This window comes from Glandiceps talaboti, chromosome 8, assembly GCF_964340395.1.
Source record: "Glandiceps talaboti chromosome 8, keGlaTala1.1, whole genome shotgun sequence".
NCBI lineage: Eukaryota > Metazoa > Hemichordata > Enteropneusta > Spengelidae > Glandiceps > Glandiceps talaboti.
The window spans coordinates 14,329,579-14,347,886 of record NC_135556.1 but is presented as its reverse complement, the minus strand read 5'-3'; the positions used below and the strand labels follow the sequence as shown (position 1 = coordinate 14,347,886).

At 36.5% G+C, this 18,308-nt stretch overlaps 1 protein-coding gene across 1 annotated transcript in view; it reads right to left on the bottom strand.

Annotated features, from left to right (window-relative positions):
• LOC144438552 (WD repeat-containing protein 17-like) overlaps positions 1 to 18,308 on the bottom strand; it is a 72,394-nt gene that overhangs the window by 7,880 nt on the left and 46,206 nt on the right. Inside the window, exons 3-18 of the mRNA XM_078127631.1 lie at positions 17,670 to 18,081; positions 16,757 to 17,008; positions 14,921 to 15,243; positions 13,158 to 13,326; positions 11,214 to 11,305; positions 10,091 to 10,173; positions 9,130 to 9,216; positions 8,105 to 8,269; positions 7,145 to 7,297; positions 5,695 to 5,894; positions 4,191 to 4,324; positions 2,952 to 3,074; positions 2,419 to 2,574; positions 2,223 to 2,287; positions 1,162 to 1,389; positions 451 to 550 (exon numbers count right to left, since the gene is read on the bottom strand). Coding sequence (XP_077983757.1) covers positions 451 to 550; positions 1,162 to 1,389; positions 2,223 to 2,287; positions 2,419 to 2,574; positions 2,952 to 3,074; positions 4,191 to 4,324; positions 5,695 to 5,894; positions 7,145 to 7,297; positions 8,105 to 8,269; positions 9,130 to 9,216; positions 10,091 to 10,173; positions 11,214 to 11,305; positions 13,158 to 13,326; positions 14,921 to 15,243; positions 16,757 to 17,008; positions 17,670 to 18,081 — 2,742 coding nt within the window. The remainder of the gene's footprint in view (positions 1 to 450; positions 551 to 1,161; positions 1,390 to 2,222; positions 2,288 to 2,418; positions 2,575 to 2,951; positions 3,075 to 4,190; positions 4,325 to 5,694; positions 5,895 to 7,144; positions 7,298 to 8,104; positions 8,270 to 9,129; positions 9,217 to 10,090; positions 10,174 to 11,213; positions 11,306 to 13,157; positions 13,327 to 14,920; positions 15,244 to 16,756; positions 17,009 to 17,669; positions 18,082 to 18,308) is intronic.

The following is an 18,308-nucleotide window of genomic DNA, read 5'->3' as shown; positions in this document are numbered from 1 at the left end:
GAGTTTTTGAAATTCCACTTTCAAAAATTGAAAAAATCAAAATGTCAGTTAGGATACTGAAAAGTGTAGTACCTAGTGTTAGTTCTTCACATCTACAGGTAGGCTACAGTTAGGATAGCTGAAATAGTGTAGTAGTGTTAGTCCTTCAAGTCTACAGGTAGGCTACAGTTAGGATAGCTGAAATAGTGTAGTAGTGTTAGTCCTTCAAGTCTACAGGTAGGCTACAGTTAGGATAGCTGAAATAGTGTAGTAGTGTTAGTCCTTCACATCTACAGGTAGGCTATCACATATCATGAGGTTCTGTCATATAATAGACTACTTGTAAGTATGATTCTTGTATGTAGCAATGTGATGGCAGTAATCTTAGTAAATCACAAAAATTTTCATCTGCACACAGTGTTCAAACTAGTCATACTTACGGACTGAAAACACAAAATACAAAAGTTTTACCTTAGTGTTTTCAACAGAGAGATGACAGCAGGCTGAAAGGACTGGAGAACCATCTTGAAAATACCATTCTGCTAAATCTTCACTGCATTTATGAAGCATTCTGAAAAATATACAAGTTAATAGATATATGATTAACATTTCAAATCAATGACTCCAGTATTTACATTTTTGTTATTAGTCCTGTAAACTATGTATCCTTTGAGAACTTATAAAAAAAATTAAAAAAATGAATGAATGAATGAATGAATGAATGGCAGTATTCAAGTCCAATCTGATGATATCTGAATAACTCTAGAACGTTTGGCCTCTGTGTTCTTTTTCTGTGTATCTGTCAGGTGTTAGTGTAATTTGATCTGAACAACATTCCAAATCTCACTCACTCACTGGCAGTAATCAATCCACAGCTTCAGAAATTTGTAAAAATAGAAGATGAAAAACTGTAACCCCCACTGTCATTAATAATCAGTTATTTTGTGAAGGACAATAGGTAACTCTATATGAGTTTCCCACTCATTTTACTAGGATTCCCATCAAAATTATGGCACAATGTACGAAACACTTTCACAACATTTCCACCTCTCTCTTAATACCTATGTTCCCAAACCTTAGCAAACACATTGGTAATATGTTGAATTAATACACAAATACTACTTTCTTTCAATAACAATATCTCTTTTTATACAAATTTAGCTATTTGCACTTCAAACTTACTTTGTATATTCTGGACCAGGTTCCTCTAAACCGTTACATTTCTCTGATTGACTGGGACCAACATGAGGTGGTGTTAGACTGCCCTCACAGGCCACTTGGGAAATCACCATGGCTTCTCTGAGTTGGCCATGACCGGAATGGTAGGTTACTAGTTTCTCAGCCTGCCCCAAGGCAACTAAATATGGTATGCAGGCATCGTTGTCATCCTTCATAAGGTATTCAGCATGTCTGTCAAAAAAACAAGTCAGTATTATTTTAAAATAACAAATACCACTTTTGTATAAATCATCAGCAAATATTGCAACTTGTACTTTAACCAATACAGTACATATTGGTGGTTTTACTTAACCCTGAACTTCCTTTCACGAAGAAAGCATTTTACTAACATAATTTTATTTCTATAAAATTGGAAAGAATCATTCAATAAACTTATATATCCCTACACTAGAGAAACAGGATAGAATAGAATATTCACAGTCTCAATTCTCATTTCTGGTATGTACAATTCTGTTTATAGACAGTGTACATTATCATACTTCTAACTCTATTTCACGCTGAGATTCTTCTAGCAGCATGTACATATATTTTATTCTAATATTGCTAACCTCACTGTCATCTCTTTCATTTTGCTCAGAGTATATAAGTACCCAATTCTCAGTACCTGAAAATAGAATATTACTGCCTAGGCGTATCATAAAAATAACGAACATTCAATTTCCTGGTCGACACCATAACTTCTGCTCCATGCACTGTTAGACATGCATGAGAATAAGTCAACCTTCTTGTTCTACTTTGACCCTCTTGGTATTAAATGCTACTGCAGGTACCGAGAATTGGCTCATGTACACAACATATAAAATGCATTGGTGTGGTGTGGTGTCTGTTAACCAATCCCTGTACCCCTACAACCATACCCAAAAAGTCACAGACTCTGTTTGCACAAGTTTTAAACAAAGGGTGGAATAATCTAGGGTTCAATGTCCTTTTTTGATTTATGATGAATGCAGCTGAGAATTAACCACAGAAGTCAAGTTATTCACTAACAGGGAAGTAGTTATTACCTTTCGGTTAATTTCTTCCAGTATTTCAGCGAGACTCCAGCTGCAACAGACAAGGCCTTTTCCCACTGAAAGATGAAAAATACTAAATTTATATCATATTTTTGGTATGATATATTGGTTCTTAGTTTTTACTGTAGTACGCAAGGTTCACAGTACATCAAAACATTTCTGAGCTTATCTAAATAAACTGCCTTACCTCTCCTAACTCGACCATCAGTTCACAATATCTCTGTGCATTTCCAAGACATATGTGAATCTGAGCTGCCTCTCGTAGTCTTTCCTCTTTACTCTGTACACCGATACCAGCACCAAATCTAGACATCTTTATGATCTCAAGTTCTTGTGCTTCTGACTGCAAATGTAATTAGAATTCGTACATTGATGAGTTACAGCGATATATACATCAGATGTACAGATATCACTGAATTAATGTTTTTATGAAGAAATACATTGTTTTTGTAAAGGGTGGCATAAAGTAGATAAAACCATACACATGTTCTGCAAATCACATTATCAGGGTTCTCAATTAAAACTGCAGTACTCTGTATGGAAGACTATGCCAGTTTTACCCTATTTCTCCTTCTCTGTTATTGAAGTTCTCCTAATGGTACATTTGACAAATATTGTTAGTTTCCTTTCTGACTTTAAGTGACAATTTGAGACACTCCCTATGAAAAACAAAATCAAAGATGCTGGTTAACAGAAAAATGTATATACACGATAACTTACAGCTTTGTACTTGGTGAGATGTTTCATGTGAAGGATGCCCTTCTTATAATCAGGTGGTATATTACTGTCTTGTCCATTCATAATATCTACTAGTTCCCATAAATTCTTGGCTCCTCCTGGTGGCTGATGTACAAATAAAATTGAAGACTTTTAGAATTCACTTTATCAGTTTAAAGATTGATATCTATATATTTGCAGAGTTTGTACTGGAAGGATGGAGAGAGGGGTTATCAGTCCACCCTTATAGAGTTTTGACTGGAAGGGTGGGAGAGGGGTTATCTGGCCACCCTTTGCAGAGTTTTGACTGGAAGGGTGGGGAGAGGGGTTATCAGTCCATCCTTTGCAGGGTTTCAACTGGAAGGGTGGGGAGAGGGGTTATCTAGCCACCCTTTGCAGAGTTTCAACTGGAAGGGTAGGGAGAGGGGTTATCAGTCTACCCTTTGCAGAGTATTGACTGGAAGGATGGGGAGAGGGGTTATCAGGCCACCCTTTGCAGAGTTTCAACTGGAAGGGTGGGGAGAGGGGTTATCTGGCCACCTTTTGCAGAGTTTCAACTGGAAGGGTGGGGAGAGGGGTTATCTGGCCACCCTTTGCAGAGTTTCAACTGGAAGGGTGGGGAGAGGGGTTATCTGGCCACCCTTTGCAGAGTTTCAACTGGAAGGGTGGGGAGAGGGGTTATCTGGCCACCCTTTGTAGAGTTTCGACTGGAAGGGTGGGGAGAGGGGTTATCAGTCCACCCTTTGTAGAGTTTCGACTGGAAGGGTGGGGAGAGGGGTTATCTAGCCACCCTTTGTAGAGTTTCTACTGGAAGGGTGGGGAGAGGGGTTATCAGTCCACCCTTTGTAGAGTTTCGACTGGAAGGGTGGGGAGAGGGGTTATCAGTCCACCCTTTGTAGAGTTTCTACTGGAAGGGTGGAGAGAGGGGTTATCTGGCCACCCTTTGCAGAGTTTTGACTGGAAGGATGGGGAGAGGGGTTATCTAGCCACCCTTTGCAGAATTTTGACTGGAAGGGTGGAGAGGGGTTATAACTTTATATAGAGAGAAGTATAGAGGATAAGTAACCCTTAAGGTAAAGTTTTGACTGGATGGGTGGGGAGAGGGGTTATCCCTAATATCAGTTTGAAAATGAGTGCATAAAATTAATATAATAAGTAAATCTTCAAGGATAGGCTTGACTGGCTGGCTGGATGAGTGGAGAGTTTCAGAATTACACAATTATCAAGACAGCATATACTTACTGAGAAAAATTCTGAGAAAGCTTTGAGTTTGGCTGAATGGAAATCATCTGAAGATAGTTTCTCTAGTGTTTGTTTCAAGTCTCTGGATTTCTTGCCTGCCAATAAAGGTGTTATACCAACAGCAGATGCATGCTCTGAAAAAAACAACAAGAATAAAGAAATTCAAAATGATTTCCATTACATTGTACAACCCATAACACCAAAGTAAAGCGTTTTCTGTATGCATTACAATCGCTTATATCATCCATATCAAGTGTAAAAGTATACTGTTTCATTTGCTAATTGACCACATTAGAAAGGCCACATGCTAGGCTTGTAAATAAACCAATTGAAACAGTATACTTTTACACTTGCTATGAATGTTGTAAACAAGTGTAGCACATAGAGAAAGTGCTTTACTTCAGTGTTACTCATTGTACATTACTCAATCCAAGTAATATCTTTATTAATAATAGACTAAGTACATTAACAACTGCCAAAATTATAAGTCATGCAATCTTCATTTAGGACCTGTCACTTTCAAAAATATGGATCACATACAGAAAATGAGTGTCAAATGATGCTATTTAAATGCAGTTTCGCAGCAACACTGGCAAAGTAAAATATTTTAAACATGTATACTCATTTATAATAACTTAGCTAGTTCTCTATGCACTTCAAATATTGGTGGAGCTATTTATAGAAAAAGTTGGTCCAGGACAAAAGTATGACCCATGCATGTAATCCTTATTAAGATACCACCAACAGAATGACCCAGGACTAAAAAAGAGCTCTTCAAGACTAGTCTTTTTTGTCCAGTATTGAAAAAACCATGATGTTTGTTGTAGCATTGGATTGCTAGATTTTATAACATAGTTACTAGGATAGATGATCTAAACATACCATAAGTGATAGTTACAGCAACAGACATATCAAGGAATCACCGGTAGTGTCACAAGTAACAAATTTCCTAATATGTTGTCGCTGTACATGGGCCTTTAGCTATCAATTTTACTTGAATATAGTTCTATTTGTGTGTTGACTACTTCTGCAAAATGCTCTCCTAGCTATAAATTCATTTGCATATAAATCTCTGGCCCACCTGGTGTGTTAGTTATTTCTGTGAGTGTAAATAGCTATAAATTTTATTTGCATATAAATCTATCATGCACCTGGTGTGTTATCTATCTCTGTGAGTGCTCTCTCATATTATTTTGCATATAAATCTCTGGCCACCTGGTGTGTTAATTAGTTCTGTGAGTGTAAATAGCTATAAATTTTATTTGCATATAAATCTATCACCCACCTGGTGTGCTATCCTTCTCTGTGAGTGCTCTCTCTCAGCTATACATTTTATTTTGCATGTAAATCTCTGGCCCACCTGATGAGCTGACTATCTCTGTAAGTGCTCTCTTAGCTATAAATTTTATTTGCATATAAATCTATCACCCACCTGGTGTGCTGACTATTTCTGTAAGTGCTCTCTTAGCTATAAATTTTATTTGCATATAAATCTATAACCCACCTGGTGTGCTGACTATTTCGGTAAGCGATCTCTTAGCTATAAGTTTCATCTGTAGTGTTGTAACTAAAGGAGCTAATGTCCAAATCCTAACTGTAGAGTCCCTTGAACATGACGCCACTGTTAAAGGTCGGGCAGGATGAGTTGTAAGACCATATACATCAGCACCATGGTCTAAAACAGTGTCCACACAGGCACCATCCCTGAATACAAACAGTTAACCATTACGTTTCATGTTACAGATACAGTGATATAGTCTGATAGCATAATATTTGAATGTACATAGTGCCTTTCAGTCTCTGTTAACCAGACTATTGCCGTTGACGGCATCACCTCCTGCGAGAGTCTGGGCAAATACTAGTACAACGTCACCTATTGTAAGGGCAGCATGGCCGCTGTCGAGATTTGGGACTGTCACTGTTTGGACAAAAGTGATTCTGAATTTTCATTTTTATTTTCATCAACTCTGTATATATTAAACAGAACTCATGGTATAAACATTTTGAAAACAGTCTTTGTTTGGAGATTAACCAAAATGCTCTCTTAGCAAGAGTTGCTACCATGTGATCTTACAACAGAGGTTATGTAGTGGGTCATCCTCTCCATGCAGCCATCTTGTAACAATTGCTGACATTGCATTTTCCTAGACTCTCACTGGGGATGATATGCCCTCAATGACGAGAGTCTGGGTAACCAAGAGTAAGTGTCTTTAGTTGGTTGTGTATTATTCACAGCCCATAATATATCTCAACGGTATACGCCATCATATCAACAAAGGACAACACCCCATTGTATTACCCATACCTGTTGTTTAATAGTGATGCCTCATCAGTGAAAATGTGAGATTCGCATCCCCAAAAATGGTCTTTACTCTGTGAGTAAACTCTGTGTACAAGGCCTACACAGCAGGAGGGACATTGTCAATCATAGGAATATATGTACACAAATCAAATTTCCTGTTTCAAATCAATTTTCCCCTGCATCTTCAGGAAATCCAGTGGTTAATATTACCATGATAGTCCCTTGAGCCTTGTGTGATTTAATCGAATTCCACATAAAATGATAACATTTTGTGTTGAACATCAGACAGAGGATGAACTTCAAAACCTTGTTGACAATGACAACAAGTATGCAGAGAAAACAAAGCAAGTAACTGGGCTTAAACTAAGCCTATATATAGGGTGTAATTACAGAGAGTTACAGAAACCAAGTCACTGAAGACTTAAAGGAACAGAGAGACATCCAGTAGAAATTTGACACAGATTTGTCATCAATGATTTCTACACTGGGGTTTTCACCCTCATGAATGGTCACTTCATAACAGCACTTTGGTTAATAAATGTTTTCTAGAAAACATTTATTAACCAAAGTGCTGTTATGAAGTGACCATTCATGAGGGTGAAAACCCCGTGTAGAAATCATTATCAGGCATTACATATTTAATACTACCCACCTGATGTCCCATACTCTTATTGTATAATCCCAGCTACCTGATATAAGCAGGAATGGAATTTCAGGATTCCATAACAGACCTCTGACAGGTCCTGCATGTCCAGCAAGGACATTGATACAGGCATCTTGTGTGTAGTCCCATATTCTTATTGTGCTGAAAGACAATGTAAGTAACATACTCAAAGTTGAAATAACCAATATTGGTATTAATGACAACATTGTGGAAATCTGTTCACTGGTAATTCTTAGTAGCTGACAGTATATTATGACTTGTAATCGTTCCAATCTTGCATGCAAATACTCTTAGCTACAACTTTGAAATTAAAATATTTTTACCTAAAATGATCAACTCTATTTCAAACTAACTTGTACTTCAAATTGACTGACTGCGCCCCTTGGGCTCTAAACTTTATTTCACATCAGTTATCATACCATTTATCCTTTCTTTAATACATCAAATTACTTGATACATTTATTTTGACAGCAAGACTACTGTACCCCCTAACTCCAGACCATTTCACATCAGAATTACAATTACAATACCCCCTAACTCCATTTCACATCAGAATTACTGCACCCTCTATTAAACTCCAGACCATTTCACATCAGAATTACTGCACCCCCTAACTCCATTTCACATTAGAATTACTGCACCCCAATTCTAACTCGACCATTTCACATCAGAATTACTGTACCCCCTAGCTAACTTGACAATTTCACATCAGAATTACTGTATTCCTAACTCCATTTCAAATCAGAATTACTGCTCCCCCTAGCTAACTTGACAATTTCACATCAGAATTACTGTACTCCTAACTCCATTTCACATCAGAATTACCCTAACTCAATTCAATTCACCAATACTGTATCCCTTCAACTTTATGACACCCCAGAGTATTAAAGTTTATGGTAAAACACACTAATTATACATGCAGCCTTTAGGCTGACATAATTGACTTACCCGTCATCACTACCACTACATAGAATACCTTCCCTAAGTGGTGACCATTTGACATGAAAGACTTTGGCTGTATGACCAGTGAACACTTTCAGTGGTTGATCAGATGTGGTTGCTATGTAGTACACCCGTACATTGCCATCTTCACAGCCAGTAGCTATCATATCCCTGAACACATAACAGACAAACATATCAAATCAGCCTTCAATCATGAACAATTCTCAATTCTACATTTCATTTCAAAATGAATTTGTTCAAGGTCATTGTTGATTAGGAAATATGTTTTCTATTCAGAATGCTAATAGGTTTGCTGCATGTAAAATACAAGTACTATTTCAAATGAAAGACTAATTGTGCTATTAATTATGGCTCTAGAAAATCCATCATGAGAGAGTATAAAATAAATGTATTGAATACAATAATCCATATGCCGACATTCTGTGCAACTAATGTAGGACTAAGTAATTATACCTAAATTACATGTACTATGTGACACAGACACCCCAATTCATTTATATTTATGTCATGGAAATGTCAAAATTTGTCACTATTCCCAATTTGTAATATTAAATCTGGTCTGTTTATATTATGAAACCTATAAATCATTATAGTCTAAAGATGAAAGAGATTACTTTAATGTGTTCAGTATCATTCACTTTCATGTATGTAAAATCATTTCATAGGAAAGATATAACTGTTATACAATTAATGTATAGCAGCACAGCATGACATGACACAATATAACACAGAACAGTATGGTATAGCACAACACATCACAACTGTTCACATCATGACATGACATGACACGACACGACACGACACAACACAACACAACACAACACAACACATCATCATACAAAACAGTTTAATCATACACATTCACCCCAACCCCATTCTCAATTTCACATTTTTTATATACATATATACAAGTTTTCGCAAGTGTTGAGTAACACAATACCGTACATGCAAAGCTTTCAATGGTGACAGTAGACAAACACAATATTTCATCAAATCAATGTACTACTTACTTGTTATTTGTACTCCAGTCACATCCAAACACTGCAGCAGGATGCTTGTATTTCTGTATTACCTTACCATCCACATTTCTAATAATGCTGCGAGAAAAGAAAACTCTAAATCATGTATCTATAATGAACCATACACTTCTATAATCACCTTATCAAAAGATTTAGACCTCAGTGTCAATATTGATTTCAGACGGGAAAATCTGGGTAAATTCCTCTGACTGACATTGTGTTTTTTTTTCTTGCACTTCTCTTAATTATTGCATATTAAATAGAGATTGTATGCACATTTGCATATTGGTGGTATTTGCACTGCAATACAATACCAAAAATATTATTGCATACCTGCATGCAAATGATATGCAAATAAGAACCAATCGATTGTTGTAAACAAAAGCACACAATCGCACAGTTTTTTTTCATAGAAATTTGTTGTTTCCTTTATACATGTGTAATAATAACAGAACCCTATGTCGTGTTGGTTCCAGTGTTGCGTACTTGGGGTATTTGCACTCATGCTTGCAGTGTTTCTGCTGTAATTTCACTCGCTATGCTCATGAAAGAACTGCCCCAGAGAACACTGCAAGCACTCATGTAAATACCCCGAGTACACCACACTTGCACTTGTGCGTCGACGTCATAGGGTTCTGTCAAGTGAACTTTATTAGTAATATTCATCGACAGTCTTAAACTGTTAATGTACAGACTGATGACCATGTGTTATTGAACTAATGGCTTCTGTCAAATTGTGCACCGACGACAATGTGTCCTTCAATTTTGGCTCCCTATTTGAACATCACAAGAATAGATTCTTTGAGATCTTCAGAAAAGTAGCAGACAGTAATTTGTATCACTAAACTGTGATAAAGTGAAACCCTATCAAATGTGCAGGTAAATAAAGCACCACCACCACCATTTGACATTTGATCAGTGAATCAACTAAATGGTTGCTATGGTAACTCACCAATGCCCGTCAGATCCACAGGTTGCTATTCTTCTGGAATCCTTATGGTTCCAGGATATTGAGTATATACTGAACTTTCCATGCTATGGGGAAAAAATTGCTTTAGAATCAAGATGTGACAGTGAAATGATTATAAGAGACTCATTTCAACATAGTATTTTTCTGCCAAATTCTAATAGTTGAACAGACTCTTGTTTTCTCTTGCCAATTTTATCAAGACTAAATTTTGTTTAACTAACTGATTCAAAACATAGACTATTTTTATAATTCAATCTGAACAATTTTTTTCCACACTAAATTTTTTTCAAAAATATTCTATGAAGATTTTTTTCCAACAAAAATTCATATACAAAAATTATTTTTTTCTGTAACTTTTTGAGACAGCTTAACTCTATTTATGACTACAGTAACAGAAATAATCATTAATATTAGTCATGTTGCATAAATCTTGATATTAATTAAAAGTAGTCATTTTTAAGAATATTTATGAAATAGAATCTTGGCAATTTTTCACATTTACTGTAGTGAAGAATTCTAGTGTTAGTGTATGCCTTCTATGACATTACAAATGTCTTCTGACACTGTTAGATGTGTGGATTGCATTGAGGGGATTTCCTTGACATTTATTTAATATATGTAATAAATGTCATCAGATGGTCTATACGTTTTATCTTAATACCAGGTTTCAGTTCAGTCTACAGCAAATGGCAGTTAAGTATCCTTTCAAGTTGCAAGATACAAGAAAACCTTATTATCTCAAGTAAGAGAAATTTGGGTGACGTGGTTCCATACATTAAAACACATGATACTGAAATATTGATGAAGATATAAAAATATACACCCGGTTTATGACTTATGTCTTAAAAACAAAATACGAAATATATATATATATATATATGTATATATGTATATATATATATATATATATATCAATAAACTAAATAGAATACTACAAGTACCTTTTCAATGTACTGCAAAGATTACACTACAAACTGTATATATTCAGCTTGTAACCCTTTAATACATTATAAACTAGACTTGTCTGTTGCATAAACCAAAACTTATTTATTACATGTCAAAAAATTTCCCAACCCTTTATCCCATCCTGATTTAAGAAACTCACTTCTGTAAATCTCTTGATAATTTTGCCTTTACTGACATCCCATAAGAAGGCACCATGTCGGGATGTTGCTGCTGCTATACAGTTCAAATCAGCTGAAATCAAGAATAAAGGACTTTGTCATGGTAGGGCATAAGCGTTTTCCTGCCTTAATTTTTTAAAAGCTGCAAATGTGGTGGGTGGTAGCCAATGTAAAATCAATGCAGTCAGTCTAGAAACTGAAGCTATACTTGTTGCTGGGATGTCACTTTTGATAAAAATCTAGCAACTTTTTGTGAGAGCAATACTTAGTCACTTGTATGACTGAGTTAATTGGGTAGATAAATAGGGCTTTGAAACTAGAAGAATAGTGGTCTGAGATTTGACTCACTACTGACACATTACAACTGTTGTGGGGCCCAAAAATTTGATGTTCCCCAACCCTTTACTATGTGGTGACTTGCATAAAAATCCATTTTTTAATCATTTTGAGGTACACATTTTGAAAGCTCAGAGGAACTGTTACAAAGAAAAGTGATTTTTCAACTCAAATATGTCACTTTTGATTATCACCCTTGGGTGATGGAGAGATGCTCATTAGAACGAACACACTATGTACAATATTACATGTACTGGGTTTGATAAGGAGGAATGATATGGTATACTTAGGTTGGAAAAACAGAACAAAAAAATCATAAAGGAAAACTTTCAAAGGGCCTTGTACCCTGAAGATGACAGCATGATAAACAATCCAGACAAATGTATGCATAAACATGTCTGTCTATGCATCAGAAGAAATGCCAGCAGCAAACTACAAATATTACAACAGTATGAATGTGGTAGAATTTCTTTGATCCCTTAGATAGTCTGTAAATGACATATGCTTTCAGCTGGTCGCTTTTATCAAATACCTTTATATATAACAATGGAATTTATCTATTGAAAGACACGGAATTAATGATCAATTTTACATGATGTCATCGTTATAGAAATCTCAAGGAACTGCAGTGATGTCGTCGGTCCATGCATACATCTTCAAAAGATAAATTTTTCTCTAATTTTGACATTTCCTTTACAAATGCCTAGCACTGCATTTCCTTGGCAACCAATTACAATTAAAAAGGTTAACTTTCCATGCCTGTGTTGGTTTTCTTTGCAACTAAAGGTGTCAATCAAATACACGAGTATGAATGGGACCTCTCAAAAACATTTGCTTCAGTCTGTCAAAGATCAAATGCTGAGAAAACAGGGACTATCATTGCATTTTTGGTAAAAATCTTTCTGATGTACTAGTATTATCACATTATTATGTATGTACCAGAGATTACTTGCACTGGTGCGCACGCATACTAGTGGTATTTTCACTGCAGTGCAATACTGAAAACATTACTACATACCTGCATGCAAATGATATGCAAATGAGGATGTGATCTTTCGCTACACACCAAATTGTGTGATCACACTGTATGATTTTTATGGAAATTTGCCGTTTCAGATAAAAATATATAATAATAACAGAACCCCATGCCACATGAGTTCAGGCGTGGGTACTCAGGGGTATTTGCACTCATGCCTGCAGTGTTTTCTGCTGCATTGTCACTCACTACGCTCATGAATTACGGGCGCAGAGAACACTGCAAGCATTCATGCAAATACCCCAAGTATGCCACAATTGTACTCACATGTCATAGGGTTCTGTCATAGCATTGCAGGATACTGACAAAATATTAATTTTTTATCTATGCAACACAAAATGTCATTCATATACTGTAAACATAAATATTTTGCAACTAGAAAATTTTGCACTTTTACAGTCTGCAGCTGTTTCTCTAAGACAAATTTTTAGTGTTCATGTAAAAAGAAGGCATTCTACTTATTTTTGCATTTTTGTTTTCCAGTAAAATACACGAAAATAAGTTTTTAGTGAAAATTTGCAATTTTACAGTATTTAACAAAAAAGGTTCCTACCTGGTGCCCATGAGAGTGCATAGATGACACCTTCATTGCCAGGGGAGGTATACACAGCCGTTAAAGTGTTCACATCCCACACTTTAATGGTACCATCAAACGATGCTGTCGCTAGTAAGTCTGGGTTATCTGGTTTCAATTTACAGTCAAAGATTGTCTCCACATGGCCCTACAGAACAGGAAGGGAAATAGACCACGACATGAGACCCAGTTCTAACAATGATCATTATATGACAATTTAAGCATGACAAATTTCTTACATTGAAAATTATCTGAAACTTTATACGATTGGTCTTTAAAAACAGGAGACTTTAATCTGTAACTTTACATCAGGCCGCCGTTGTCTCTTACTAATTAGTTGTTACATTAGTAATACAAAGTATAATCAGGCACTGACGGAACGGAAATCTAATCAGACTTTCCAAAGATCATTTCAGCATTTCAGATTTTATCATCACTTTCATCACCATTAATCATCTTTCAAAAGATGAAATTCAAACAAACATGCCCTCCTGACAATTACATATTTTTTGCAACAATTGAATATAATGTGATGTACTGATTACATTTTGAAATAGATCATACCATACGCTATTACATTACAAGCAATTACTTGATTACTTGTACCTGTGTACAAAATCAAAAACATTAATGCACAAACTCTATACAAATGGTATAAAATACATTTTTGTAGCACCAATGGCGTTGTAGCACAACTGTACAGTTTTTAAAAATGTTATCCACATGCTGATCCATGCTAGGAATGTGTTCATTTGCATCCAGCTGCCTATCCAGCCCTGTTGTTATCTTTTATTTATTTATTTATTTATTCAGGTAAACCAACGGGCATAAAGCCCATTTACAGGCACCTTTAAATACTTGTCACCCAAGAAGTCCAGTGAGGGCCATCCCTCACGGGTTCAGTGTTAATGCAGGAGGAAACCGGAGTACCCGGGGGAAAACCTGCGTTGTTCGGTAGAGTCAAACTGAACGACACTCTTCTTACTTACATCGTGGTAAATTTAATCGAACCCTGAATGGGGTTCGAACCCCGACCGCAGTGGTAAGAGGCAAGTGGTTTAACCACTTGACCACCGACAATCTTTGCAATATACACGCTCATTTGGCTGTTGCTATGGGTGTGGTCATGTTGCTAAACATATTTGCATACATTTTTTGAATGTTCCTTCACTTGTCTATGAATCTCTGATGTTATCTTTGCGATATACCATCATCATATTGCTGTTGCTATGGATGTGGTCTTGTTGCTAGGTATATTTACATACATTTTTGAATGTTTATTCATTTCTATATTAATCCCTGTTATCTTTGCAATATACATGGTCATTTAGCTGTTGCTATGGGTGTGGTCTTGTTGCTAGGCACATTTACATACATTTTTTGAATGTTAATTCACTTGTCTATTAATCCCCTTGTTATCTTTGCAATATATGCGATCATCTGGATGTTGCTATGGGCATGGTCTTGTTGCTAGGCATATTTGCATACACTTTTTGTATGTCTTGTTCACTTGTCTAAGAACCCCTGTTATCTTTGTGAATACACCATCTTTTGGCTGTTGCTATGGGCATGGTCATGGTTGCTAGGGATATTTGCATACATTTTTTGAATGCCTTTCTGAAGTAATACAGCTAACCAGACTGATTTAACTATATCATGTAATCTTCTGGTATATCTCCATCTGGCAAAAATTAACAAAACATATCAAATATACACAGCTAATGAGACTAAATGATACTTACTAGATCACGGAGGAAATTCCACTTCCTTTTGCCAAGATCATAGAGGCCAACACCTCCATCAAGGAATGTACAGACAGCATGGCCTGGTGGTAGAGAGTAGCCAGACACTGTAATAGCATTATTGGATGATGATACAGGTGCCATGCTGGTTGACGATGTATGTGCTGGTGATGGAGGGGATGGTGTATCTGTGTTACTACAGTTGTTTGCTAATGATGTGTTAATGACATGGAGTGCATGGAAACCAGTTCTTTTTAGTTTGATGTTTTCAATAGGCGTATTCTTTGAAACGTTCCACACTCTCATCACTCCAACATGAGTGTCTGAAATAAAGAAAAGAATGCTTAGTATTAAAATGAGATTTACGACTGTCAGTAGGTGTGGATAAGTTTGGATAAGTGGAAATAAAGACAGAGGAGAAAGGAGGAAATATATTTTCACCTCTCCATCCATGACTGAATAAAGACAGAGGAGAGGAGGAAATAAGTCTTCACCTCTCCACCCTTGACTAAATAAAGACAGAGGAGAAAGGAGGAAATATATCTTCACCTCTCAACCCATGACTGAATAAAGACAGAGGAGAAAGGAGGAAATAAATTTTCACTTTTCCACCTTTGACGGAACCATTTGGAATCAAGAAAAAGTTTACATCATTCCCCACCTAGTTTATCTTGCACACAGCCACTCACGATCACAGGCACATGTTTGGTGGTTGCATGTGGTATATGATTACTCTATTATGTGCATTGATAATTTGGGAATTCAGATTTGGTTGATTGAGCAAAAAATAATTTTTTAACTGTCATTAGGACCATAGTATATTGTAGCTGTCTTTAAACATCCTAGGATACTACTTATCTCTGAATTTAACAAAATAAAATTAAGTACATCAAAGTGATTTAACAAAAATTAAATCAAATACGTCTTTGTTTTCAAATACCGCACTCAAATACAGAAATTTAGAGGAACTCGTTTTTTCCAGGAACAATCACAGACTGGAACAAACTAGACAATCATTTGGTCACATCTGGATCGGTGGATGTCTTCAAGGCATCCATGCAGTGCCACGAAGTGTTTTGACCTCCTCTTCTGTTGATTATTTAGCATTATTGGTTCCTTCAACATATTGATTCTGATTCTGATTCCGATTCCGATTCCGATTCCGATTCCGATTCCGATTCTGATTCTGATTCCGATTCTGATTCTGATTCTGATTCTGATTCCGGTTCCGGTTCCGATTCTGGTTCTGATTCCGATTCCGGTTCTGATTCTAATTCTGATTCTGATTCTGATTCCGATTCCGATTCTGATTCATCAAGTGTTTACGTTATGAATGACAAATGTGACAGGTGATGGACAAAAAGAAAAGTGTCTGCATTCAAAATACAAAGTTTGACCTACTTAACTGAACTCAATCAAAATAACAATAATAAAAATGTTATGAAGCGCTTTCCAAACGGTGCTCAAAGTGCTTTAAAATTATTACCCTGGCATGGATTTATGATGACACAACAGCTCTTTATACATCCTCAACCCTGGGCTATACAATCCATTGCAGCCTTTATAAGCACATAAGATTAAAGCATTCACATTGCAACCTCTATCCTACCAGGTCCCCAATTATACAGTTGGGTTGAATGAGGTACAGTTGTGGTTTGAATCTTGCCCAAGGACTTAAGCCATTCAGAAAGAAATGGGCAAGGTGAGGCTTGAACCTGCAGCCTGTAGATTCCAAGCCAGTCACTCTAACCAATTGATCATCATGACTCCACAGTAAAATAAAACTGAGTTCATCAAAGTGTTTACTTCGCAAAGACACATGTTGAGTTGACTCACCTCCAGTAACAAACATTCCAGGTGCTGTAGGAATCCATGACACTGTGTGTACCGATGCTGCAGCACTGGGTAACATAAATGTTATAATAACAGTCAAGGAGTCTGTATCTATAAGTCTTACACCAAAGTGTTGATTAGCTACTAGTAGGTAGTCATTAGATAATGGATCCCACTGTAAATCTGCTACTGGGTCCTCCTCATCAGAGCCTTCCAGGTGTTCCGGTCTCAAAATATGTTTGTAACCTTTTTGGCCTGTCAAAACATAAATATAATGATACTATTACATGTAATATGGTCAGATTGACATCTGATGAAGGAGGCTCAATTTAGTCTGTTTATAATTTTTTTAATGTCTGCATAATTATGTACAACGCTTTTTCTTTGTTTTCTCAAGGGGGGGGGGGGGGGGGGGAATACCCGTGAATCTGGCCAATGAAGCCAACAGAATAAAAATAGAATTGTGTGCACACATACTGAAGCAAGTAATGACAAGAACATAATGTAATGGTGAATCCTGGTAAATCCTGGAGCACACACTGATATCTGACTGACAACAGACAACGTATGGTGAGAAGTGAAAGGTTTCATATTCCAATGTGTCATACGCAATGTTTGAAACATTCTTTTATCTGAAGAGCTGTAACCAATTTTAATGGATGTTTTAATAGGCAGACCAAATGTCCAGTTTTTTATCTGCAATGTTTTATTCTTTTGGTCAAATTCTATATTATGTATTATTTTAATTTGTTCCATAGTATTGCTTTGTTTAGTTGTTTTTTACATAATGTTTGTAGTTTGTATGTTTCAAAGCAGACATGTCAGTTTCTCCCTGTGAGAGTAATAAAATGTATTGTGTTGTGTTGTGTTGTGTTGTGTTGTGTTGTGTTGTGTTGACATAGTACTGCATACTTACCCGGAGTAAATATTGATAGCGTTCCATCCACATGTCCAAAGGCCATTTTACCTATCTTTCTATGATGCCATCTAAATTGGCACACATCTGACATGAAACTACAGGCCTCCTTATGTGTGGTCAGTCCCCCACTTTGACTAAAGTTCCATATGCACAAAGGTCCTCGTGCATAAATAAATGCAATTGCATCTCTTTCATGTAGACACCAACCAAGACAACTAGGTGTCTGTTTTGTGTTCTCTAGATTGGCAAGCACTTTTTGTTCAGCAACATTCCAGATGATAACGCGATTATCAGCACTAGCGCTGGCAAAGATGTCCAGACTCCGTGGATTCCATGCAATGGCTGTGATTGTCTTCTTATGTTCTGACATAATGGAGTGTAGTTTGAATTCATTGAACCTTCTGTCAAGCTGAAATAGAAACGAAAGAGTTGGATTAATTTTCAGAAATGTGACAAACTGAATTTCGTACCAGTCCTAGCCTGAAATGTCCAACAGTAGGTCTGCTTAGTATATAACGGTAAGTGGAAAGAATACCTGCTTCTTTCAGGCTGCACCAGTCCCTGAACCAATTTTTTCTTGGGGGGAGGGGGGGGGGGTTTAGGGGATTTGGATGAGATTGGAACATAAATTATGCA